Source organism: Sceloporus undulatus, chromosome 6, assembly GCF_019175285.1.
Source record: "Sceloporus undulatus isolate JIND9_A2432 ecotype Alabama chromosome 6, SceUnd_v1.1, whole genome shotgun sequence".
NCBI lineage: Eukaryota > Metazoa > Chordata > Lepidosauria > Squamata > Phrynosomatidae > Sceloporus > Sceloporus undulatus.
Window position 1 is genome coordinate 7,105,499 of NC_056527.1, and position 27,486 is coordinate 7,132,984.

A 27,486-nucleotide genomic window follows, 5' to 3' on the forward strand; every position below is an offset into this window, starting at 1 on the left:
AGCTTTCCAGATGTTGTCAGAGTTCAGCTCCTATCATCCCTAGCAAGCATAGTCAATGGTGAGGAATGCTGGGAAATGAAGTCCAACCATACGTTGCCCACCCTTGTTTTCAGACCATGCTTAACACCTTTTTTTAAATGGTTACAAATCATGTTGGTTGGTTGTACTGTTTGCCTGAGTCCCACAGCAGGACTGCTTTCCTACAGAAATACAAAGGCTCAGAAAAAGAAAGGTTGTGTTGCGGGTACAAAAGTGCCCTGCGGCGTTAGGAAGCAAGCTCCAGCAGATCGCAAAAGCCAGCTTCCCAGCTGCTAAACAAGTCTGCAAAAGCTCGTCGTAACAGGTACCCTTGGCCCAGCAAGTCGCCAGGAGAAAGCCACACTGAATTCAAGAAATAAGAAAGCCAACACTTTGTGGTTTCAAATGTATATCTTTTTCTTGCAAAATAAAAACAGTGCTCTCCCTATCTCTTGTCATTTCCATTAGGAGAGGAGGAAAGCATTTCTCCCTGCATGCAGAAAATCAGCAGTGCATGGATTCTTCTTGCAGCACCAAAAGCTAACAAGGGGGAAGTCACTGCAAATAGGAGGCTCTGGCTGATTGTCAGAAGCAGAAGCTACTGCAAAAAGCCAGAGACTTCAGTCAGTGGAAGTTCTTATGTATACAGTGAGCCCACCACTTTTGCTGAGGTTAGAGGCATAGGACCCCATGAAAGGGAGGGATGCAAATTTTTTTTTAAAAAAACTTTTTTTAACCTACAAGAACACCTCTCTAGGAATCTCTAGGTCCTCCAGAGCAACTGTGTGGCCAACATCTGGAAGACGTCCATAGATTGTATGGGAAGACCTACAGCTGCCTAGGAATTTCTAGGTCCTTCAGTGTGATTCTATGGTCAAAGTTTGGCGTAGAATTATAGAACTGGAAGAGACCACAAGGGCCATCAAATCCAATCCCATTTTGCCATGCAGAAGACACAATTGAAGCACCCCTGACAGATGGCCATCTGGCCTCTGTTTAAAAACCACCAAAAAAAGAAGGCTTCAACACTCTCCAAGGCATCTTCCACTGTCAAACAGCCCTTACTGTCAGGAAGTTCTTCCTAATGTTAAGGTAGAATCTCTTTTCCTGTAGCTTGCATCCACTGTTCTGTGCCCTATTCTCTGGAGCAGCAGAAAAAAAGCTTGCTCCATCCTCAATATGACACCCCTTCAAATATTTAAATGTGGCTATCAGATTTCCTCTTAACCTCCTCTTTTCCAGGCTAAATATAACCAGCTCCCTAAATTGCTCCTCATAGAGAATGGCTTCCATACCTGTCACCATTTTGGTCACTCTTCTCAGGACACACTCATTTCTCAACACTCTTTTTGAATTGTGGTGCCCAAAACTGGGGCATCTAGGGAAGTAGGCTCAAGTCTACAAAAGCTCATGCTACTATCTTTCAGTTAGTCTCAAAGGTCTCCAACTCTGCGAGTCTATGACATGTTCACTCTTATTCTATGGCAGGTAAAAAAACAACAACCCCAAAACCTTAATGGATTACTTTGAGGATACGCTGATGTGATGAGCTGTTAGTGGATACACCTGGATAGGCACAGAAGCAGCCTGGAAAGTAATAAAGCAACTTCCCTCCTCGGGCAAAATCTCAGGTGTCTTCAGTTTTAGATAACATCTAAAGAATGCACTTTTGTGGGTGGGAAAAAGGCACATATTTTGAAACCACGTCTAGAATTCTAATTATTCTCCCTCTCCCTCCCCGTTTCTGAGGCTATCAGTTCTGATGCTAAGACTGCTTTCTAAAAATCAATGTCAGCATGTCTTTTATGCGCTAGATCTTCCACAGTACTGATGAGAAATGAACACGTTCCTTCTCTGAAGCCATCTTTGGCTCTGTTTGTGTAATAGAGGAAATCTCTCTTCTTACGGGCACCAAAAGGGAGGGAAAACAAAATGCAGAGGATGTTTCACCCATTTTTTCTTCATTTTTTTTTAAAAGGCACCTATATGAAATGCATGGGGTTGCCCCAAGTCGACAGGCTCCTTGAAGGCACACAAATAGTCTTCTGTATTTGTCCAACACACACTGCAAAAATAACCCTGTTTGAAGCCGTTTTAACTGCCCTGGCTCAGTGCTTGGGAATCGTGGGCATTTAATTTAATGTGGCACCAGAGCTCTCTGAGAGAAGGCTGAATGTCTCACAAAACTACAGTTCCCAGAATTTCCTACCATTGCACCGGGGCAGTTAAAGTGGTTTCAGAATGGATTATTTCTGCAGTGTTTTTGGGATCTATGGTCTCATTCTCACTTACGAATAAATCACTTTGTGATCCGAATCGATGGATTGGTTCAGCAGTGGTGCATGGTTCACACGACATTTGTCCCGATCACATTTTCTTGCTGTAAAATAAAATAAAATAACCCACTTGACGAATGAACCGATTCAATTTAAACTGTTTCCTGTGGGAGTCTCTCAAAATAGAATCATAGGCGCGTTATAAATGGCCATTTAGTACACGCTTCACGCATACTAGGGTTAGAAAGGGGCATGCTAGGGTTAGGAAGGGTCTTACCTTCCTCACGCCCCCTGAGCCTAGTATGCGCGGAGGGCGTACTAAATGGCGGCCCCCGTCCACACGGGGGCCGCCATTTTGATGTCTTGGATGCACAGCGTCCGGACGTGGCGCGGCGGAAGTGAGGCTGAGAGTGCATGCCTCGTGCCTTGCGGCGCCTCTTCCAGGGGCCAAAAAGGAGCGCCATTTCGCTGCTCCTTTTTAGCTGCGCCGGGAAGCCTTGCGGTCTGGCCGCTGGGGCTTCTTGGCGTAGGTAATGGTAGCGGCGGCAGACCGCCCGCTTTAGGGTGGTCTGTAACACACCATAGAATCATAGAGTTGGAAGAGACCACTTGTAGTTCACACTGGCAAATGAATCAGTTCAATTTGAAGCATTTTCAGCGGGACTTTTTTTCTCTATCTATCACTGCAATCACATTTACATACTTCCATACAAGGGTCAAAGGGTGGGCAGACACAGGTTGTTAATTTCCGCTTCCCCACCTGGTGACTTCAGCGATTCATTTCAAGTGCGAATCAGAGTCATTTATACCGCTTTAAACCGATTTGCAAACCCGTTTAAAATGTAGTGGGAGTGAGACCTATGGAACCTTTTAGGATAATATACAAATACATTTTAACGAGGGATGCAATCTCCAGTCAATTGGGTAGTGGTGGTTGTTGTGTGCCTTGAAGTAATTTGCAAATTATGGCAAAATTGGAGACCCTGCATAGGGTAGTGGTTTGAACGTTGGACTATGACTCTGGAGACCAGGGTTTGATTCCCTGGTCGGCCATGAAACCCATGGGGTGACTTTGGGCAAGTCCCACTCTCTCAGCCTCAGGGAAGGCAATGGCAAACCTCCTCTAAACAAACCTTGCCAAGAAAACCCCATGATAACTCCGCCTTAGGGTCAACATAAATAAGAAACAACTTGAAGGCACACAACAACAAGCCAAAATTATCATGGGGTTTCCTTGGCAAGATTTGTTCAGTATGAGTTTCCTATTGCCTTTCTCTGAGGATGAGAGAGTGCCTAAGGACACCCAGTGGGGTCCTGTGGCTGAACAGGGACTCAAACCCTGGTCTCCAGGGTCCTAGTCCAACACAAACCACTACAACACACTGGCTCTCCAACTGGGCAGTATAACCTTTTAAATGCTGAATGCTATGCACACTGACTTTGTTCTCAAAGATGCTGATTTCTAAGCAAGGGAGAAGTTGGAGCACGCAATATACGTAGTTAGATAAGTCTAAGTGTGTATTGGTTCTATAGTTTACTGTTTTAGTTATTTAACGGTGCTGTTATTTTATAGCCGTTGCTGTTTTCGATTGCAGATTGTACGCCGCAGGCAGGTTTTAACTGTAGTTTGGATTGGCGATTATGCAAAGCGATGTGCAAAACCTTTGGTGCTACATAAATAAATTTTAATAATAATAATAACAATAATAATACAGCATCCTATCACAAGAAAAGCTGTTACTTGTTTCTGAAATATTTTTCCCTTTATGCCAATCGTCTGATGGACTGACCAAGTAAAATGAAAACAATAAATTATTCAAAATGTCTTTAATCAGGTTGCCACCCGAAGCTGAAATGTGTTCAATTACTTATGAAGCCTACATATACCAGCAGTTCTCCAGCTTTTTGGGTCATGGACCCCTCTGAGAATCCGATGAAAGCTACGGACCCATCCCTAGGAAAAGGCATATAAACGTATACATGATATGTTTATTTTATTGCCCAGACTAGTCTGGAAAGGGGGGGGGGGAAGTGGGATGAATACTTAAAGATTTAAAAGTTTAACGTAACATTCACTGCGATATGAAAAAAATCAAAGTTATGAGAAGGGAAACAAAGGGGAAATGACTTTTCTGCGCTTGGTTTACAGACACCCTGAAGCAAATCCTGCATTGGACTGGGCTGGAAAGGATTAAAACTAGATGATTAATCAACTGGCAATGCAGCTACTCTAAAGTAAACCCTTTAGGGTTGTCAGAACAAAAACAGGAGAGGGATCTTGCTGTAACTCTAGTAGTTTTGTAGAAGCGGGAATTTCAGCAGGCATTGCTTGCCACACAAAGAGCAGCCGCTACTGGAAATATATTTTAAAGCAAAATTTAGGTTTTAAATTTGGTTGTGTCTGTACTTGGAAATAATGCTGTTTGACAGAATAAAAAATTTAAAAATAAAACAAAATAAACTGGGGAGCTTTCCTTATGTCCCCCCCCCTTCTGCACATAAAAGACTAGGGCTTTTATCCTGTCCAGTTTGCCCTTTAGACTGTAAGAGACCTTTTCAGTGCAGAATTAATGCAGTTTGACACTGCTTTAACTGCCATTTCGCTCAACGCTATAGAACTCTGGGATTTGTAGTTTTGTGAGGTGTTTAGCCTTCTCTGCCAGAGGACTCTGGTGCCACACAAACTACAAATCCCAGGATTCCATTGCACTGAGCCATGGTGGTTAAAGTAAAGTCAAACCGCATTATTTATGAAGCACAAATGCAGCCTTAGGTCCAAAACACACACTGAAGAAATAATCCAGTTTGGCGCCACTTTAATTGCCATGGATCAATGGCACAGAATTCTGGAAAGTGTAGTTTTGTGAGACCTTTCGCCTTCTCTGTCAGAGAGCCCTGGTGCCACATCAAACTACAAATCCCAGGATTCCACAGCATTGAGCCAGGGCAGTTAAAGTGGTGTCAGACTACATTATTTCTGCAGTGCAAATGCAGCCTTGCTTTCAAATTTAAATTTAGTCTCAAAAGTGCTACAAGATCCCTTTGCATTTAGATTTATAGGAGTTTTTCACACAAAGGAGATCGGGAGTTTATCCCGTGAATATTCCGGGGAAATCGCGCAATTACACGAAACGATTTCACACGACGTCACACAAAACCCGCCATTAAAGTGGTTACAAAGAAGCATTAACGCACATCTTTTTACTTTTGGGATTTCAGCGACAATGCATTTCCATTATCACTTTATTTGCGCAATTGCGTGCGATTATCTTTCGCGCAATTACTTGCCATTTCTGCTTCATTTGCTTTAAATGCGCTTTAGTCTCTCTTTAACGCCAAAATTAGCCCCAGTTTGATAAACTCCTAAGATGACATTCAATGGGGCTCCTTTTAAAACAAATCTGTCTGTCTCTCATCTGTTAACTTTGTTGTTATTGTCTGCCTTCAAGCCCTTTCTAATTCATGAGACCCTAAGGCTTGACCCTACCGCCAGGCTTTATTGCAGTTCCATTATCCCCTCACAGCAAGAGAAGGAAGGTGCGGGTTGTAGTCCAGGAATATGGCAAAGCCACAAATAACAAAAGCAACATGTTTGTACCTGAGAGGACACCTCTCTAGGAATTTCTAGGTCCTCCTGGGCAACTCTATGGTCAATGTCTGACAGACAAAGGCCCAGTAGAGCATCCTCTCTAGGAACCTCTAGGTCTTTCAGTTAACGTTGACCATAGAGTTGCCCTGGAGGACCCAGATATTCCTAGAGAGAACATATTAACTATTTTATTATATATGTTATTTTATTATCATCACTAATAAATACTAATCATATTAAAATAATTAATAAATATCATTATCATGTTTGTTATTAATATAAGACAACAATAATAATAATAATAAGTCCTCAGTGAGGCAGCAGCCTTCCCCACTCGCCCCGCCCTCTTAGTCAGCCCCTCCCCTTTAATTTAACATAGCCCCGCCCCTTTCAACAGTGAGAAGAGCTTCCGCCGCCACCCTGGTTCGAAAGAAGCCCCTCCCCTTTTTATTTAACATAGCCCTGCCTTCTTTTGCACTGTCAGGCAGGCTCCGCAAGACGCCCCTCCCCTTTTTTTGCTTTGGAAAGAAGCCCCTCCTCTTTCTGCCTTTCGACAGGGAGGGAAGAGGAGGAGCTCGGTCTGTCCTATCCTCGAAAGAAGCCCCGCCCCTTCTTCATCCCTTAGCTTAGCCCCGCTTCTTTTCAACAGGAAGAGCTCGAAAAGAAGCTCCTCCCTCTTTTCCGCAACATAGCCCCGCCTCCTTTTAACAGTGAGAAAAGCTCCCGCCGCTTTGCTCCGACAGAAGCTCCTCCCCTTTCCCCCTCAACATAGCCCCGCCTCCTTTCAATAGAGGCGATAGACCACCTAAGGAAGCTCCGCCCTTTATCATCAACATAGCCCCGCCTCCTTTCAATAGAGGCGATAGAAGACCTCCTAAGAAAGCGCCGCCCTTTATTATCAACTAGCCCCGCCTCCTTTCAATAATGGCCGAGCTAACCTCCGAAACAAGCTCCTCCCCTCATCGTAGCCCCGCCTCCTCCGTGAGGGGGGAAGAGAGAGGCCTGGGCCTGCGCTTGATTGACGGCCGGGGGCCGAGGCCGGAGTGGGCCCCGCCCCGTTGTTTACCGCTCTCGGCGGCGGCAGCAGCAGCAGCAGCAGCCGGAGAGAGCGCGAGCCAGAGCCAGAGCCAGAGCCAGTCCCTCGGAGGGAGCGCGCGCCGGGCCTCTTTCCCGCCTCCATGTTGTTGCCTCCTCGGGAGGCGGCTGAGGCGGCCTTTACCCCGTCGCCGTCGTCGCCGCCGCGCAGGGGACTGAAGGGAGACGGCGACGGCGGGAAGGAGCAGCATTATCCGGAGCGCTGCCCCTGAGAGGGAAAGAGAGGGAGGCGGGCAAGGAAGGAAGGAAGGAAGGAAGGAAGGAAGGGAGCTGACAGGAGGGTTGTCTCCGCTGAGGGAAGGCGGCGGAGGGCCCTCTTCTCCTTCTCTCTCTCCCTCTCTCTCTCTCTCTCTCTCTTTCTGCTGCCAAGGATGAGATAATAATAGTCCCCAAAAAGGGGGGGGAGGAGGGTCGGCAGAGAGGGAGGGGCATGTAGGAGCGTGTGTGTGTTGTGTGTCTACAAAGTGTGTTTGTGTGTGTGAGACAGCAAACTCTGAGGAGGGGGCTTTGGGGGACGTACTTTATCCCCCCCCCCCACATCCCTCCTCCTCCTCAGCCCCAAAAGAGATTGAGGAGGGGGATTCTGTGTGTGAGAGAGAGACTTTTGGGGAGAGAGTTTGCGAGGGTCTATCCTAACCCCCCCCCCCCAAAAAGCATCCTCTTCCTAAATCCCAAGGCGAGATTGAGGCGTCTGTGTGGAGAGGAGGGTCCTCGGGGGGTGTTTGTGTGTGGCTGCAATTACCTTATTCCCCTTCCTTCCTTCCATCCTCCTCATCCTCCCCATCAGATCCTCCTCTGTGAGAGAGAGAGAGAGAGAGCTGTGGGGAGGGGGCTTGGGGTGTCTTACCTTACCCCCAGCCTCCTTTTCCTCCTCCTGCTAAGTCCCAAGGCGAGGTTGAGGAGAGAGAGAGAGAGAAAGTGTGTGTGTGTGTGTAGGGGGTCCTTTGTGTGTGACAGCCACCTGTAGAGAAGGGACTTCCCTTATCCCACCTCCATCCACCTCCTTAGTCCCAAAGCAAGATTGAAGAGTCTCTCTGTGTGTTTGCCACCTTTGGGGAGGAGGTTGGGGGGACATACCTTCTCCTCCTTCTCCTCCATTGCCCTCCTTACCCACCTCCTAAATCCCAAGGCGAGATTGAAGAGTGTGTGGGGTGTGTGTATATGTGTGACAACCACCTGAGGAGAGTGGGCTTGAAGGGAAGAAGTACCTTATTTCCCTCCTCCTCCTCCTCCTAAGTCCCAAAGCCAGACTGAGGAGTGTTTGGGGGTCCTCTGTGTCTGTGTGACAGCCACCTGTGAAGCAGGGGACATACCTTATCTCTTCCTCCATCCTTCTCCACCTCCTCCTCCTCCTCCTCCTCCTCCTCCTCCATCTCAATCCTAAAGCAAGATTGAGGAGTTAAGGGGGGATCCCTCTGTAGTGTCTGAGTGACAGCTATCCTCCTCCTCCTCCTTTTCCTCCTCTTCTTCTCCTTTTTCCTGGAGGGTGGGGGCACTTTTTGGCAGCCTCAAGGGGGGGAGTTGAGAGAGAGAGAGAAGGAGAGAGGCACCCATTCCTAGCAAAGAGGATGGAGGGGGAAATGATCAGGGTGTTTTGGGTTAGGTTCTTTTTTTGGAGTGGAGAAGGGTAATGTAAACCCTCTTCTTCTTCTTCTTCTTCTGGCTTTTTATTTCCTTCCTTTTTTAAAAAGAAAAGCTCAGGGCAGCCTGGTGTTGGTTGGCATCAGTTTAGGAGGCATTCTGGGGGTGGGTGGGTGTAAAGGAAGGGAGGGGGCTTGGCCATTCCCAACCCCACCCTGCCTCAGTTTGGTCTTTTCAAATCTATCCCGAGACGCTTGCTTGCTCAAGGCGGGTATTTTTGTGCCTGGCGTAGTAGGGATTTGGAGTGGCCCCTTGGTTTGTTGTCTTATCTGGAGTGGTACTGGGTGTTGCTTTCGGTGGGTAATCTGTGGATTTAGTGGATTTTTAAAAAACCAGTTCACTGAAGAAGTACAGAAGAGACCTGTGTGCCTGCTGCCTTCTATTACGTTTTTTGTGGCTTGGCTTGGCTTCATTCCTGGAGGAGTGTTGTTGGGTTTTTCCCCCTCCCCACATATAAATCCGCCTATTGATTTCCTAAAAGGAAAACAAATCTAAAGAAACGCAGAAAACGCACACCAAACCTGCCTCCGGGAGGGAAACCGCCAGGTGAAAAACACGCACTCAGTTTCCATGGACAACCCGTCCATTATCACCCAGGTGACTAACCCCAAAGAGGAAGAAATCCTGTCCTGCTCTCAGGATAAAGGTGAGAAATCCCTCCACTAATGCCTTGAATGATAACTGTTGTAATCGCCGGCTACAGGTCCTGAGGGATTGTGTAGCGATCCTATAATATGCCTTCCAACAGGGCGCCTGTTTGTTTCTTGTAGGCTGGAGTGGCCGGATTGTGTAACACTGACAACCTCTTCTCATTACAGTTCTGCTGAACTTGAATCCAGCTGTAAAGGAAAACATGCAAAGTGTATTGTGCCTCTCTGCCTACATTTCTCTCGGGTCCAATTGGTATTGAGTAAAACTGTTGTAACGTTGTTGTTGTTGTTTCTTTGCTAGCTAGAGCTTGGGCTCCGTCCAAACCCTGGGAAGGCAGACCTTTATTGAACTTACTAGGCTGGTTTTTGAAATCTTGCCATTTGGCGCTGAGGAACCTTGAGGTTTTTGAGAGGAGAGATTGGTGTAAACATTCTTTCAAAATGGGGATTAAGATGACTGACGCGGAGACATTTTGTTTAAGAAACTTGCGTTGAATCCATCATTGAGAAACAGGGGATACTTATCCTCAGGAAGTGGCAAGGCAGCACTTACTGTAGACATGTAGGTTTGGGTGGAACGTTTCTACCCCAGAATAGGCACAACACGCCTCAGAGGCAGTTCTCCACTTCATGACAGACAGTGGTTCTTACTTTTCCTTTTGTAGGGGGAAGGCTTGAACCGTGACAAAGGTTGACAGATCAAAACCACGTCAGAATTCAGATGCATCTTAGACCTGTGAAATGGGGAAATAGTCATTGGTTGTGCTCTAGGGAGGTGTGATGTTTCAAAATATGGACAACCCATAGTAAGAGATGTGAAATCAATCTGGTGGTGGAAATGTTGCCAAAATACAGCAGTAAAGATTACAATCCTCCCAATGGTTGTAGATTTGTTTTGGCCTAGATGGAGGCTGGCGCTTGTGCCTTGTCTGCTCCAGCTCTCTGCTTGCTTGGTTTGGGATCATGTGGATTAATATACTGTGATTTTTCTTCTATTTGGGTGGCACCCATGTTAGTGATTACAATCAAAATAATAATTTTAAAATAAGTAGAATTATTGTTCTGAAACAGATCTAAGGCAACCTGGTTCCTAGCAAACTTTAATTCGTAATGTGTTTTTTCCCCTTTGTTGGCTTCAATGTTGTCCTTTTCCCTCCAAAGGAAGGGAATCTTTTAGTGTTCTGAACTGTTGTTTGCTCTTTGCTCAGGCTCTTATAACATTAGAGAGTTCCACATAATGGCAAGTTTTAAGTCTTTGTCTTAATGGATGGTGTTTAAAAAAAATAAAATATGCAAGGTTTGTGTTGTTTCGATATAATTCCTGAAAATGGAAGAGGGCAATGTGAATACCAGGAACAGATCCCTGCACTTAGTGGCTATTTTTGTACTAGAGTGTCTTCTGTGAAATAGAAATAAAAATGATTTTGCTGACTTGGAAGGTGTGTTGTTGTGGCATGGATGAAAGGCATGTGGACTAGGAACTGGGGCAGATATTATGTGTCTCGTGTCTCTTTAACCATGGCTAAAAGGGGGCAGACCCCATGACTGCAAACCTGTGTCCTCCTTGACCCAGACAGTTACTTGTTAACCAGCCTGTAACACAATTAATGCCAAATGCAATTTCCTCTTAAACGGAGCTTGAACTTGATTATCAGAAAAGGAAGTGTTAACTATGGTGAAGGATGGAAGAGAAAACATTCATGAGTAGAGAGAGGGGGCTGTTGGTGGGAATCAAGTGAACCTGTTGATTGCTCCTGGTTTCTTCTCCAGGCTTAAAGCTTCCAGAGGGGCTGCACTGGTTCTAGGCCAGGGAGGGGAATAATATAACCACCAAGGCTGCATCCACATGACCAAAATAATCCGGCTTAACATCACTTGAGCTGCCATGGCTCAGTGCTAAGAAATTCTTGGAGTCGTAGTTTGTTATGACCCCAACATTCCTGCTCTAAAAAATTTGCAAAGATTTCTCCTTAATGGTGGTATGTGAAAGAAGATCTCTAAATCAGCTGAAACACTATTTATACTGAAACCTGTTTTCAACCTGTTTTGAAGAGGAGATGTGTTAAACATAAGGAAGGAGGCAGTGTTGTTCATAAGTGTGTGTGTGTGTTGGGGGGGACCTTTTAGCTTCCTGGAAGCATCTGACTTTCAATTTCTAGAAATGTTATAATCAGATTTATTTTTATGCTGCTTTTCCAAATTGTACTCAAAATAGTTTCCCAGGCTATTGTAGGGCTGCTGTGCCTTGGAGCTAGCCTAGTAAGACTTTCTTACGTTGTGCCATTGGAGAAAACCACTTGGGGTCCATTCATTTGTTTGGTAATGAAGCTAGAATCTGTGGTATTCAGGATTCAGCCTCTCCATTTCCAGTCTTACGTCTGCATACTTTGAAGATCCATTGTATTCATGTAAGAGGGCTAGGGTTTTGGAGCTGAGGAAATAGAGCAGATGTTTGCTTATGTGGTGTTTCCTGTTAGTGGCAGTCTGGGCTTGTTTGGACAGCAGGTCTCCAAGGTGCTCCAAGTACATCAGCTGGCCACTACCAAAATAGCCAGCCCCTACTTTCTCTAGTTTGGTGCTGTAGTGGAAATTTTCCAGAGCTCGGGTCAACTGTGGGGACAATCTTTGGGCTCTTCCTAGCTCCATTTTAGAGGATGGTTGTAGATTTTCTTGTCTTCCTCGTTGTGGTACAGGCTGTTCTTGATATCCACTGGGGTTTGGTTCCAGGACCCCCCCATGGATACCAAAATCCATGGAGGAGGAGGAGGAGGAGGATATTTATTTACTTATACCCCGCTGTTCAACCAAAAGGCTATCAGAGTGGCTTACAAATTGTTAATTGGACATTTCCCTGTCCTCAGGCTTACAATCTAAAGAGACAAGATACAAAAGGAGATGGGAATGGTAGAGGGGAAGGTGAAAAGTCCAGTAGATCTTCTCTCCCTCTGAGGCCTGGACCAGGGCAGATGGACTGGAGGGAGGGCCCTTCTTCTTACTCTGATTCGGCCCAATTAGGGAAGGCGTTGGGCCTATCTCCTCTCTCCCTCAGATGCTCAAATCCCATTAAATACAGTGGCCTAGTGAAATGGTATCCCTTATGGTATGGTTTGCTTCTTGGAATTTAAATTTTTTGGAATATTTTCAAGCTGTGGATAGTTGAATCCATGGATAAAGAAGCTGCAGACTGACTGTATAATGAAATCTGGACCCCACTAATAGTGATGCTTTACTAGTAAGCAAGGTTTTGATCAATCTGTTTGCTAGGCAGAAGTGTCCCAGTTCTCTGGTGAGTCAGGTCCCAGCAGTAAACAGAGTCCCTTTGATAATTCTTATTTGGGCTGCAGAAGGGGAGATAACTTTTTCTTATTTCTTCTTATGTATTTATTAGAGTACTTATACCCTGCCCTTCAGCCCTAAAGGCTTTCAGAGCGGCTTACAATTATTATTTTTAATTAGACGGTTCCCTGCCCTCAAGCTTACAATCTAAAAAGACACGATACAAACAGAGAAGGGAATGGCATTGGCAGTGTCTTTCATTCACAGTGCAAAGGGGATGGGGCCCTTCCTTTTTCTTCTTCTGCTGTGCAGGGGAGACAGTTTGTAGCTACCACACCCCTCTGAAGAAACTTGCTAAGAAAATCACATGTTAGATGTAGTTCGCCTTAGGATTGCCTTAAGTCGGAAACCACTTGAAGGCCAAAAACAACAACAGACCAAAGGGAGCCAGTGTGGTATAGTGGTTTGAGTGTTGGACTGTGACTCTGGGAAATAGGGTTGGATCCCCTCTTATACATGGAAATCTTCTGGGTGACCATGGACGAGTCATACTCTCTCAGCCTCAGAGGAAGGCAAGGCAAACCCCTCTGAACAAATCTTGCCAAGGAAGCTTTGTGACAGGTTTGCCATAGGGTTACCATAGGTCAGAAATAACTTGCGCATGACAGCAACAGTAAACCAATGCAAGTAGATCCCTAAACTTCACATGTAACAGGTTTTATCTGCACATGATTGTGAATATAGAGTTTGAAGGAGGCAACTTGTAAGCATGTGGGCAGCATTTACAGTAGTTTGTCTTAGGGACTACTTTCAAAACTTCTATTGCATTTATACCAGTCTGATTCTCTGAAAAAGCTTTGTGTAGTATTATAGTTTAACAATAATTCTGAGGCACCATAGGATGAGAGAGAAGCTTACCCAAGATTGGCCAGTGAATTTTAGCCCGGATTTGGATTTGAATTTCCCTATTCTAACACCAGCACTCAAGCCCAGCCTGCCCCAGCCCAATGGTTTCTACATGTGTCGGTCTCCAACTTCCATCATCCTCATTCGTCATGGCTGGGGCTTATTGGAGTTGTAGTGCAACATATATAGAAGATGTAGATTTGGGAAATGTTGCTGTGGTCACTAGAAGATGTATGTAGTAGATAACCTTCTGGACACTGAGGATGCTTGCCTTTTGAGGCCAGTAGTTAACTTTCTCATAATGTAACATTATCATGTCATCCATAATATTTATGAGCTGCCATTGAAAGAGTGCAGTTATCCAGAAATGGTCATGACAATGTTTTTACTAATGGTAGAAGTGAAATAAGACCACACTCCTTAAAAAAACAGTTGATCCACATTGGTATCTATAGTTTGACTGTGACCCTATAATTTATAACATTTTTCTGTCACAATCGTAATATAAAAATGAGATCAGAAACTAAGATTTTATATCAAATATGGGGAGTTACTTTCAGGTTCCCCCCCCCCCCGAAAACCTAAGTTTGAAAGCTTAAGCCTGAAATTATTTTAGACTTGCAACAAAATGTTAAATTTTGGAAGCAGTGGTATTATCTTTGTTCATCGAGGGATGTATGTGATCAGAGAGGAAGATGTTTATTCAGTGCAGTGGAAGAAGCCTCCACTGCTGTCCCATTGCCAGAGAGATCAGGAATGGGGCAAGTTAGACTTGTGTCCAAGGAAGCAATAGATTGGCAGAATCCAAAACCAACCGGTTTTCTATTCCTTCCTCTAAACAAGCTGAATAAAAAGGCTAGCTCTGGAACATTTAATTTCTTCCTTACCAATACAAAGAAAATTATTTAAGTTTCTTTAAAAGTGGAGGAAGTGGGAGATGCACTAATATCTATCTACCCCACCACCATCCTTCAATTTGGCGGGAATGAGCCACCTGGTTTATGGATGCAGTGGTGGCTACATTACTGATTTCTTTTGTGTAACAAGCTTGGATTCCTCTATAGCTTGTGTTGGGGCCAAACTACAAATATGTAATTTGCCATTTCCTATATATGTGTGTGTGGATGGATGGATGGATGGATGGTTGATTGATTGATTGATTGATTGATTGATTTAAAACCCTGTTAATTTGGGACAGTGAGGATTAGGATCATTGTACACAGGGAAAAGAGATTAAATTGTTTGATTCATCCTGCAGCACAATTCTAATACTACCTCTCACCATCCTGCACTGTACTGTATTTTGCTTCCTGTAAGAGCTTTCCTCTAAAGCAAGGGTAGGCAACCTGCGGCCCGCGGGCCGGATGCGGCCCGGCGAGGCCTTGGGACCGGCCCCAGCCCGGTCCTGCTGCCGATTGCCGCCGGGGCCTTTGGCGTCTTGTGCAAGGGGCATGGTGGGACAATTGTCTATAGAAGCCTCAGAAACATGCATTTATCTGAACTTTTTTTTATAAATCAGCACATTTTTTTGCGTGTCCTCCATTTTTTTATAAAAAAGTGTCCCCCATTTGAAAATTTTGTCCTACATTTGTCCCGGTTTATTTATTTATTTAATATTTTTTTAATTTATTTAAGTATTTATTTTTTGGCTTCGGCCCCCCAGTTGTCTGAGGGACAGCAACCCGGCCCCCGGCTCAAAAAGGTTGCCTACCCCTGCTCTAAAGCCAAACAGATGCTTTTCATGGCAGTCTTCATTGGGATTATAGTGTGATGAGCACTAGTCTAGCGTAGTGGTTTGAGTGTTGGTCTACAACTCTGGAGGCCAGGGTTCGATTCCCAGCTTGGCCATGAAACCTACTGAATGATTTTAGGCAAGTCACATGCTCTCAGCCTCAGGAGAAGGCAATGGCAAACCTCCTCTGAACAACTGTTGCCAAGAAAACCCTATGATAGGTTCACGACTTGAAGGCACATAACAATAACAACAACCAAGCCCCTTCCCTATGCACCATGATCCCAATTGCCAGTCCCAGGAGCTGCTCACAGTTAAGAATAAGCTTTTCATGGTTAAGAAAATATGGATATAGCACCAAACTGGTCAGTTAATATGATGTGTAGTCTGGCCTTTAAAATGTTTTATATCTATGGGTAACATTGTGATCTGAGGTTTTGGTGGCACCAGTATTTGTTAGGTTAGGATGGCAATTGTAACCAAATACATTGTCATGTTTTAGCTATGCTTCTGCAGGTGATAAGGCTAAAGTAGAAAGGCATAATCCGTTATTCCAGAGTTGTAAGTTCACTTCCCCACAAAGTTTCTCAAAGTCATGTACTGAATGCTTCTTATTCTTCATGCTTCCTGGGAAGAAAGCAAACTTCTCTCCTTGGGCTGCTGTTCAGTGCTCAGGATTAAATAGGTATCAAATCACTTTCATTTTAGTTGTGTGTTTGTGTTGTATTTTTATTTAAAACGTTACTTCTTACATGAAGCCACTGGCATGGGCTGGGATAGAAAGAGAAAAATACATATTTAAGAAATCAGCCTCTCTTCAGGTGAAAGTTCTGCATTTAAATGATCAAGTTACACTCCAGTGCAGTACTGCTTTTCCTTTTCAGTAATCAAAACCACTTTATCAAGACTGTTTCTTTGGTATAACATGTCTGTTACTCAGAAAATGCTTCAGAGATCAGTTTTGATTATATTAGGAAAATACAGACAGCGTGTTTTGTGTATGTGTGTCTTATTTGATCCGTTGGCACTTGATTAACTTCTGCATTTATCTTACTGTCAGAATGAGGTTCAGCTATTCAAAGTTGTTTCAACTGGCTACCCACTGTATTTTTTAATAATTGGCTTTCCATAATTGGATAAATTATTCTTTGAAACTTTCTTTAATGTAAACAGCATAATTAGTGGGAAGGGGAAAGTTTTTTACACAAAATGAAAATGCTGCCTAGCAACTTAATAAAACATAAGTCAATTGTTTATACTAGTTCCCTCGTGCCACGTTGATGCCAAGTCATATCTGCCCTATCTGAAAGGATCAATCACTTCACTATACGAAAGTACAGTATAGTATAAGGCCACAGCTGTAAAAATCCAAGCATTAGCCAAGTAAAGAAAGAGGGTTATTTTCTATACTAGCTAGAGGTACACTGGTAACTTTTGGGTGAAGCCATAACATATCAGTAAATTAAATACATGTATGCCAAGGTTCTGACTATTAAAAAGAGATTTTCATAGTGTTTGTAGAAATACAGTAACATTCATTTCCAATTAAGTGCTGAACTGTTAAATGGCCATTAACATTGTTGTCTTGCTTGGATATCTCTTCTTCTTGCATTGAAAGACATACAAGAACATGAGATGGGCTTTGGATGACAAAAGTAAAGACTGTGGCTGCATCCACACTGCAGAAATAATCCAGTTTGACACCACTAACTGCCATGGTTCAATGGTAAGGAATCATGGGCTATTATGAAGACAGGCAAAAGCACACTGCTTCATTTCTAATTTTAGATCAATAGTACAGCCTAAATATCCTAAAGGCACCAGATCCTATCTGAGCTTGGAAGCTAAGCAATAATGGTCATCCATGGCTAGTAGCTGGATGGGAGACTGCCAATAAATAGTAAGTGCTGTAGGCAGAGGTCAGAACTAGAAAATTCACTGCGAGTATTCCTGCCTAAGAAAACCCTGTGAAATTCATGGGATCACTATAAGCCGACAGGTGCCTTGAAGGCACATGCGCACATGTATGTATGCCAACTTCACTTGGGTTACGAAGCTCTTACTCCCTTCCCCTTATTTTTTATTTCATTTCTATCTTTTGTATCCCACCTTTCTCCCAGAAAGGAACCAAGACAACTCATGGACAAAAATAGACAGATCTTTCTCTTTCTCTACTGGTTCATCTCCCCTTCCACTTTTTTCTCTCTCTTTAGATTAGTATCAATAATTTATATGGAGCTTTAAATGTTCTGAGCATTAACATCTCTGTTGTTTCTAAATTTAGTAAATGGAAAAGGAAAGGAAAATTCAAAAAGGACTCTTTGCTTATCTACAAGCTAATACTACAGTTGTCCCTCCATATTCGCTAGGGTTAGGGGAACAAGACCCCCGTGAATATGGAAAAACCGCAAATAACAAAAACACTGTTTTTACCTGAGAAGACACCTCTCTAGGAATCTCTAGGTCCTCCAGTGCAACTCTGTGGTCAATGTCCAACATACACTGACCATAGAATGGCACTGGAGTAGCTACAAATGGTCTTGCAGTGCAACTTTTAGTTAAAGTAGTCCATAGAGTTGTACTGGAGGACCTAGACAGTCCTAGAGAGAACATATTAATGAAATCCATGAATAATCATTTCCGCAAATATCAAAGCCGCAATTATGGAAGGATGACTGTATATGTATGTAATATATTTTTATTTTACCTTTTTTGTGAATCTTATGTTTTCCACTTACGTTTTTACTTAACTGATTTGCCTTTTATTACTGTTAAAATATATGTATATATTTTAAAAATTGAGATAGAACTTTTAGAAGGTAAAACAATATAGGCTGGACCTGGAAATTCTAGTCTTCCTGTGCTCCAAGTATAGAAAGTATGCTGGATGGCTGGGAAACAGATCAAATGGAGTCTGCAGTAATCTCTGTAAGCTCTCTCCTTTTACAGACGGCTGAGGAAGAGGGAAAACCACATTGCTTCTTGACTGCCTCAGGGCCTAGTCTGACAGGTCAGAGTGGCAGAGACCTTTCTTGAACTGTCCAGGCGAGGGAAAGGAGAAGCTCCCCAGGTTCATGGCTGGGTGTCTCTGGAGATCATAGGGTCTCTTTCTTATGAAGTGTCCTTCAGTTGTATTCATACATTTTGATGATCTGACTTCCAGAATTAATTTCCAATGTGCTGTATCTGCCTGTCATGTAACTGTTAAAACTGAGGATTGAAGAAAAATGGGAGAGATGGCTGCCTTCATTCAATGTGTTGTTATTGTTTTTGTTATGGCAACCCTAAAGCAAACCTGTCATTGGGTTTTCTTAGCAAGTTTGTTGAGAGGAGGTTTGCCATTGCCAGCCCCTGAGGCTGAGAGCATGTAACTTGCCTAAGATCGCCCAGTGAGTTTCATGGCCAACGTGGGATCCCCAGAGTGAATACCACATTTCAGAGCACTGAGTTTCAACCTGAGACATTCAACCTTGCACCCAATGCTCCCTGGATTGAAAACTTGCTTTGACTTTTTTCTATTTTTTTAAAATCGTTTTTTTTCCTTCCCATCTATAAATTTATTTTGCGAACTTTAGAAATATCTTAGCAAAACAATAAACTGAAATTTGCAGCCATCTCTTGTGTTTTTGTTTACTTAACATGTGCCAAGGGCAATCTAACTGAAAAATGTAATTGAGATGTTCGAATTTTCAAAATATGACTTCCATTACCATTGACATGTTGAATCCTGAATGCCACCCCCATCTTTTTCAGACTTGCTTGTTTAAGCATCATAACTTGGCTTGAATTTATCAGATTGGATGTTAAGTACTGAATAAAAACTGGTTTTTTTCTTCAGTGTTAGATATCTATTTTATTTTTATATAATTTATATCCTGCCTTTTCCCCAGTATGCAACCTGTAAATCAGAACGGCAGAAGTCCTACTCTACCTATGATGTCTTCGGCCAAGATCCTACATGGTCAAGCATTGCTTACAAATTCAGTATGCTGATTCTGCTACTGCTTCCCTGTCAACACCCACAGGACTCATTGCGCTGTGATAGGCCCCCCTTGGTCATGCCATTGCTGGTGGAAAATATGGGAAGGGGGAATTGGAGAAACATTTGGCTGTTTTCATAGCCAGACACAGATTAAAGACATCTTCCCCTCAGATATGCTGGGGTCCTCTGAAGGTCTCAGTTAATGGGGTCATTGGTCTGCATCTGGTAGTTCTCCAGTCTCCTATACTCTACCAGCAACAGAATGGCCATGTATAAGGCTATTGAGGAACAACAGTAAGTCAGGTTGGTGGTGATACGTTGGCTTTGGTCATTGCAGAGAATGGATGAAAATACCAGTCTCTGCAACAATTTTAAAAAACCAAGCAAGCACAAGGTGATCTTACCCCTGTATATGTCATTCACAGGATTCCAATTAATATATAATTTGAACAATGCTTCACACCTTTCCTTTGGCGATGCTATGTTTTTCTATAACGTGTTCTATCACTGGTCCACAGATGTGGAAAATTCCAGCATGGAAGGCATCAACACTGTATCCACCATTGTCATGAAAATTTCCCCAGGTTGTTAGGAGTTATACAGGTGATGCTACATATTCTACTGGGATGTGGAGAATCTTTGAGAAGAGCGTGCATTGTTTCAACTAAGTAATTTGTACTTTAACCCTTAGCTGCGCAGCTAAGGACTCCAGAAAGCTTTCTGTTCTCTTAGTGCTGAATAAGGATGCGAATACAGATAGTATTCTGGGAAGCAACTGGTATCTTATTCATTACTGAGTAACTGTTCCTGGCCAAAGAGCATATTCCTTGCTCTGAAGAATCACTTATGGTAGTTCTAAACAGCAGGTAAGGTTTTCTTGCAGGGAAGGGCTAGTTTGCTGCAGTAACAAGCCGCCTCCTGGTACTACAGAGGGATAGATTTAGCTGATCTTGTTGCCAGATGTTTGTGTGTGTGTATTAGTCATTATTGCTTTCAAAATTCAGAAATCTAAAACACTGAAGTTGGCTAAGACTAAAAGAGAATCCCATATTAAGATTCTGTGCAGAGTGGTACCTTGCTCCTGTTGCACTCTGCAAGTTCAGAAAAAAAAAAATACTTTGTGTTCCTTTCATTTAACTTCCCAATAGAATAAAAGTGTAAATATTGTACATATATATTTCATTGTTTCATATTAAATAAGATATTCATTGATGATTGCATTGTTTACTTTGACTTACAGTAGACAGTTCAGAAGTGGTTGTCTCTTGAAGTATATCACTTGTTTTCCCATGAATAATGTGTACTTTCTTTGTTGTATAAAAGCTATACAAGTCATTAAGTCACAAAAGTCTCATGTACTGTTAGGTTTGTTGTATACTCGCTGTAGAACGAGAGGATAGTATTCTGTGATGATGGAAACAACTGCACATTTCAGAAGGAATTAAAAACAAATAATTGTTCACTAGTTTGCAGCCAAGACTACAAAACAAAGTGAAATTCAGTTGAATTGTGTTTTAAATAAATGCTCCTTATCAACATTTAGGAACTGTTTTTCCACCAAAAGAGCCTTGTGAACAGAATATTGTATATAAAAGCCATACGATATATGTTTAGCAAAGTATAAAAATTAACACCACTCATTACAGATTAGATAAGCAGAATTAAACTTCATTTATATTATGGCTTCATTGCTCTCAGCAATGAATTTGTGAATGAACAAGGAAGTCTTGTGATAGAGAGGCCAGGCCTGGAAGACAAAGAGCCCTCCTCCAACCACCGTCTTGAGGGGGAGAGAGGCCAGGCCTGGAAGACAGAGAGCCCTCCTCCAACCACCGTCTTGAGGGGGAGAGAGGCCTGGCCTGGAAGACAGAGAGCCCTCCTCCAACCACCGTCTTGAGGGGGAGAGAGGCCTGGCCTGGAAGACAGAGAGCCCTCCTCCCACCATCTTGAGGGGGAAGAGGCCTGGCCTGGAAGACAAAGAGCCCTCCTCCACCACCATCTTGAGGGGAGAGACCGGGCCTGGAAGAAAAGAGCCCTCCCCAACCACTTGGGGGGAGAGAGGCCGGCCTGGAAGACAAAGAGCCCTCCTCCAACCACCATCTTGGGGGAGAGAACCTGGCCTGGAAGACAAAGAGCCCTCCTCCACCACCATCTTAGGGGGAGAGAGGCCTGGCCTGGAAGACAAAGAGCCCTCCTCCAACCACCATCTTGAGGGGGAAGAGGCCGGCCTGGAAGACAAAGAGCCCTCCTCCACCACCATCTTGAGGGGGAGAGAGGCCTGGCCTGGAAGACAAAGAGCCCTCCTCAACCACTCTTGAGGGGGAGAGAGGCCGGCCTGGAAGACAGACCGCTCCTCCAACCACCATCTTGAGGGGAGAGGCCTGGCCTGGAAGACAAAGAGCCCTCCTCCAACCACCATCTTTTGAGGGGAGAGAGGCCTGGCCTGGAAGACAAAAGAGCCCTCCCTCCAACCACCATCTTGAGGGGGAGAGGGCCTGGCCTGGAAGACGACCTCCCCAACCCGCTTGAGGGGAGAGAGGCCAGGCCGGAAGACAAAGAGCCCTCCTCCGCCAACCACATCTTGAGGGGGAGAGAACCTGGCCTGGAAACAAAGAGCCCTCTCCAACCACCTCTTGAGGGGGAGAACCTGGCCTGGAAGACAAAGAGCCCTCCTCAACCACCATCTTGAGGGGAGAGAGGCCTGGCCTGGAAGACAAAGAGCCCTCCTCCAACCACACTCTGAGGGGAGAGAGGCCTGGCCTGGAAGACAAAGAGCCCTCCTCCAACCACCTCTTGAGGGGGGGGAGAACCTGCCTGGAACAAAGAGCCTCCTCCAACCACCTCTTGAGGGGGAGAGAGGCCTGGCCTGAAGACAAAGAGCCCTCCTCCAACCACCGTCTTGAGGGGAGAGAGCCTGCCTGAAGACAAAGAGCCCTCCTCCAACCACCGTCTTGAGGGGGAGAGGCCTGGCCTGGAAGACAAAGACCCTCCTCCAACCACATCTTGAGGGGAGAGAGGCCCTGGCCGAAGACAAAGAGCCCTCCTCCAACACATCTTGAGGGAGAGAGCCAGGCCTGGAAGACAAAGAGCCCTCTCCAACCACCATCGTGAGGGGGAGAGGCCGCCTGGAGACAAAGAGCCCTCCTAACCACCATCTTTGAGGGGGAGAGAGGCCTGGCCTGAAGACAAAGAGCCCTCCTCCAACCACCGTCTTGAGGGGGAGAGAGGCCTGGCCTGGAAGACAAAAGCCCTCCTCCAACCACCTCTTGGAGGGGAGAGAGGCCTGGCCTGGAAGACAAAGAGCCCTCCTCCAACCACCATTTGAGGGGGAGAGAGGCCTGGCTGAAGACAAAGAGCCCTCCCCAACCACCATCCTTTGGAGGGGGAGAGAGGCCAGGCCTGGAAGACAAAGAGCCCTCCTCCAACCACCATCTTGAGGGGGAGAGAGGCCTGGCCTGAAGACAAAGAGCCCTCCTCCAACCACCGCTTGAGGGGAGAGAGGCCGGCGCCTGGAAACAAAGAGCCCTCCTCCACCACCGTCTTGAGGGGGAGAGAGGCCCTGGCCTGGAGACAAAGAGCCCTCCTCAACCACCATCTGAGGGGGAGAGAGGCCTGCCTGGAAGACAAAGAGCCCTCCTCCAACCACCATCTTGAGGGGGAGAGAGGCTGGGCCTGGAGACAAAGAGCCCTCCTCCAACCACCGTCTTGAGGGGGAGAGAGGGCCGTGGCCCTGGAAGACAAAGAGCCCTCCTCCAACCACCGTCTTGAGGGGGAGAGAGGCCTGGCCCTGGAAACAAAAACCCCTTCCTGCAACCACCATCTTGAAGGGGAGAAGAGGCCTGGCTGGAAGACAAAGAGCCCGCTCTCCAACCACCAAGCTTGAAGGGGAGGAGAGGCTGGCCTGGAAGACAAAGAGCCCTCCTCCCAACCACCATCTTGAGGTAGAGAAGACCTGGCCTGGAAGACAAAGAGCACCCTCCAACCACCATCTTGAGGGAGAGAGGCCTTGCAATTTTTTTATTGTATTGCAATTTTACTGTACACACCGCTATGATCATTGCGGAATAGCGGTCTATAATAAAAATTTTATTATTATTATTATAGTGGAAGGCTCCTCATGTTTTCCAGAACAAGGGATACAATTTCCACAAGTTAGTGAATTGTCCCTGCAAATAAATTTGATTCATCAATATTCAAACAATTAAAGACATAGCAAAAACAAACTTTTAAAAGATGAATGTCTTCAAATTATATAGTTAGAAAGTAATAAAAGAATAATTATATTATCCTCCCCCCACCATTTTTTTCATGAATTGTGACTACTTTTGATACACATAAATATTGCTATGCTGCCATTGTTTTAAATACAGTTCTAAGTTCTTCTTATTATTATTTACCTTTATTTATAAAGCGCTGTAAATTTACACAGCGCTGTACATCCCTTTTCTACATTGTAAACTTATAAAATATTCAAAGGGGGCAGCATGGTTTGGAGACTCCACTGCACTCCGAGGAAGGAGTTTGTTCCACTGTCGAACAGCCCTTACTACTGTCAGGAAGTTCTTCCTAACGTTGAGGTGGAATCTCTTTTCCTGGAGCTTGCATCCATTGTTCTGAGTCTTAGTCTCTGGAGCAGCAGAAAACAAGCTTGCTCCCTCCTCAATATGACATCCCTTCAAGTATTTAAACAGGGCTATCATATCACCTCTCAACCTTCTCGTCTCCAGGCTAAACATCCCCAGCTCCCTAAGTCGTTCCACATAGGGCATGGTTTCTAGACCCTTCACCATTTTAGTCACCCTCCTTTGGATGCACTCCAGTTTCTCAATGTCCTTTCTGAATTGTGCCCAGAACTGGACACAGTATTTCAGGTGGGGCCTGACCAAAGCAGAATATAGGGCACTATTACTTCTCTTAATCTAGACATTATACTTTTATTGTTGTAGCCTAAAATTGCATTGGCCTTGTTAGCTACTGCATCACACTGTTGACTCATGTTCAATTTGTGGTTTACTTGGACTCCCAGATCCCTTTCACACGTAGTTTCATTCAGCCAGGTGTCTCCCATCCTATATCTGCATTTCATTTTTCTGCCCTAAGTGCAGTACCTTACATTTCTCCATGTTGAAATTCATTTTGTTAGCTTTGGCCCAGCTTTCTAGTCTGTTCAGGTCATTTTGAATTTTGATCCTGTCCTCTGGGGTATTTGCTACTCCTCCTAGTTTGGTATCTTCTGCAAATTTGATAAGTATACCCCCTCAGTGGGAGGAAGGCCCTATAAGCGCTCACATGGACAGATTTAAGGAAGGATTTGGATTGTTCGTAGTTTCTTTGGACAGGATTAATTTTGATCAGAAGATTTTTTTTCTGTAATGGAAACACCACCACCACCACCCATAAAACTGAGTGTAGTTCAATCTGTGTGGTTTGCTTGGAATTTGTTTAATATGGGACTGACACATGAGCAGCTCTGTTAGAGAGACGGTGTGGAGCTTGTTTGGGCAGCAGGTCTCCAAGGTGCTCCAAGTACATCAGCTGGCCACTACTAAAATAGCCATTCCCTACTTTCTCCTGTTTGGTGCTGCAGTGGAAATTTTTCAGAGCGCAGGTCAACTGTGAGGACAATATTTGGGGCCTTCCTAGATTCATCCTAGAGAGGATAGTTGTAGATTTTCTTGTCCTCCTCACTCTGGTACAGGTGGCTCTTGGTATCCACTGGGGGTTGTATTTGAATATGTATTTGTGGCGCTTCAGCTGTAGAGGATATTACACATATCCTGTTTGATTGTTGTCTATATGATAAGGAGAGATCCAATTACTTACAACCATTTTTGGTTAACATGACCAACTAGGATCCCACCGTCAAATTGTCCCATCTCCTTTCTGGAGAGAATTTACACCTAGTGTGATGTATTGCAAAATTTATTGTAAAAGCTGCTTATTTAAGAGATCAATTTATCATACAAAACGGGGTCTCATGCCATGGAGATAAGGTTATTTAATAGCCTTATTGATTTCCTCTACTCTGTTTTAGGTGGTTTGTCTTATCTTAGTCTAATGTATTTGCACCCTGTTTTATTATATTTGCTTTTATTTAGCTAGTATTGGTCTTAACTCTTAACTCTTGACTTAATTTTATATGAGCTTTTAGATGTGACCAAGTTTTATTTTTGTATGTATTTTGACACTTGGGTTTTCTATTTTCTATTTTGCATTTGTATTGTGCATTTCTTGATACAGTCATTGACTAATCAATAAACTTGTTGTTGTTGTTTAATATGGGACTAACATGTGAACAGCTCTGTGGATCCAAAAGCAAGCTCCCCCTCATATTTTGTGTGAAATACTGCTACTCCATATAAATGACATAAAACTGGAATATATATCTTTGTCCTTTTGTGACACAGTACCATTACGTACTGTGCACAATTCTGTACATATTGAGTTCAATGGATCTTATTCTTGGATAAGTAGATATATTATTCGCCACAGATGGTGGTGAAACGACAGGAATGAACTCTTTTAAAACATGGCCACATAGCCCAAAAAACCCATAAGAAACTATGGATACCTGCAATGGAAGCTTTCGACATCACATTGGATATATTATTATCTACTAGCAACGTTAAAACCAAAAGCAAAGGGTTAAAAGCTTACAAAATACTAACTTAAGAAGTATAGGCATATCTTATAGTATCAAGGAAGCTCACATTTTGGTTGGCAAGTCACCTTGTTGCAATAGGATCTTATAGCACTTTTGAGGCTAACTGAAAGACAGAATCTGGTAGCATTAGCTTTTGTAGACTAACAGCATACTGATTTTCCACACTAACACCGCTATGTCTTTGAAGTCACCTTGTTGTAACGTTTCTGTCTGCATGCACACTCATGCATGCAGATATGTGAAGCTTTTTTTTCACCATTTGTCCAGTTTAGGTATTTTAAGACATTGTAAGGCATGCTCAGAATCACTCAAGTGCAAAAGGAGAGGCTGCTGTTCGACTAAGGAGGTAACGTAATAATTACTAGGCAGTCATAGCAAGCTTGCTCTTCCCCATCGTGTCTTTTTCTTGTAAGCTTTTGTGTTCTAAACACTCAGGCTTTGTATGAAGTATAAACTTCCAGAATTTGTTGGTGCCCAGGTAACAGAATATGTGCTGCTGCTGTCTGCAAACATGGCTCCCAGAACACAGGCACAGTTCAAGTAACAAAGCATCTGACAAAGAAGCTCCTTTTTACAAAGTCTTTTTACAGAGACCTCAGACTCCTCTTTTCTTTTCTTGTGATCTGTCTATCTGTAAGTTTTGTGTGTGCTTGTTTTGTGGCATTGGCATTGGGCAGATGGTGAAGGAGGACTGGAGAAAGGCACTTTCACTGCTGGGTTGAAGCAGCATGTCTGTAGTAACCAATGCAATTAAGCTGGTCCTGCGAAAGAATGGGATTCTCCTCTAGCTGATCCTAGGTTCTGTAGATCCTTACATACAGTAGTCCAAAGAGCTGCCTGCAGGATTACTTGTTGAACATAGATGAAAAGCAAAACAAAGAAAAGGAGAATGTAGCTTAACCTGCCTCCCCAGCTACCATGGCATGTTGAAAAATAGAGATCTATAAGTTTTTCACCAAAATTGAAATAATAAAGAAAATGGGAGCTGCTGAAAGAAAAACATCATTCCTGGATGAATTTTGGAAGTAATTTTCCAGTAGTATCTAGAGGATTCAAAATCTTTTTGTTACCTTATGCAAGGCTTAATTGACCTGGTTGTTCCATTTTGCCTGTGCATAATATTAGTTTTAAATAAAAAGTTTTCTGAAACATGTCGAACTGCTCTTCTTTTTTGTAGTTTTTTTGTAGGAACATATCTCAGTCTCTGGTACTAAAGGGGGGGGGGGATACAGACGGGCAGAAAGGAGCACCGAGATGCCACCCCTTTCTGTCCCGGATCGTTGCCATGCCAACCACATGGGCGCAGCAACGATCCACCCCAAAAAGGAGCTGCGAAAAGCAGCTCCTTTCCATGCCACTGCCAAGGCGCCATTAGCACCCTGGAGCAGCACATTGACATCTCTTGTGTGCCGCCCCATTTGGACACGGTGCACAAGACACGTCATTGGTGGCGTGACGTGTGGATGTGCGCGTGCCCAAAATGGTGCTGGGAGAGTGTGGAGCTGCAGACATGCCTCGCTCCCCAGCCCAACTTTCAGCCCCAGCCTGCCACACAGCGGCAGACTGTACCAGGTCAAAGTCTCTGTTAAAGAAGTAAAGTTCCGGAACACATCTATTCTTCATTAAGTGAGGTATACCTTCATATGTGGCAAACCTG

At 44.1% G+C, this 27,486-nt stretch overlaps 1 protein-coding gene across 2 annotated transcripts in view; it reads left to right on the forward strand.

Moving 5' to 3' along the window:
- The first annotated feature begins 7,253 nt into the window (after nucleotides 1–7,253).
- Nucleotides 7,254–27,486, forward strand: part of CTDSPL (CTD small phosphatase like) — an 82,924-nt gene continuing 62,691 nt past the window's right edge. Inside the window, exon 1 of one of the 2 annotated variants that reach the window (XM_042476364.1) lies at nucleotides 7,254–9,265. In XM_042476364.1, the coding sequence (XP_042332298.1) occupies nucleotides 9,190–9,265 (76 nt within the window). In that variant the 5' untranslated portion in view covers nucleotides 7,254–9,189. The remainder of the gene's footprint in view (nucleotides 9,266–27,486) is intronic. The other variant, XM_042476363.1, reaches the window with a different exon arrangement.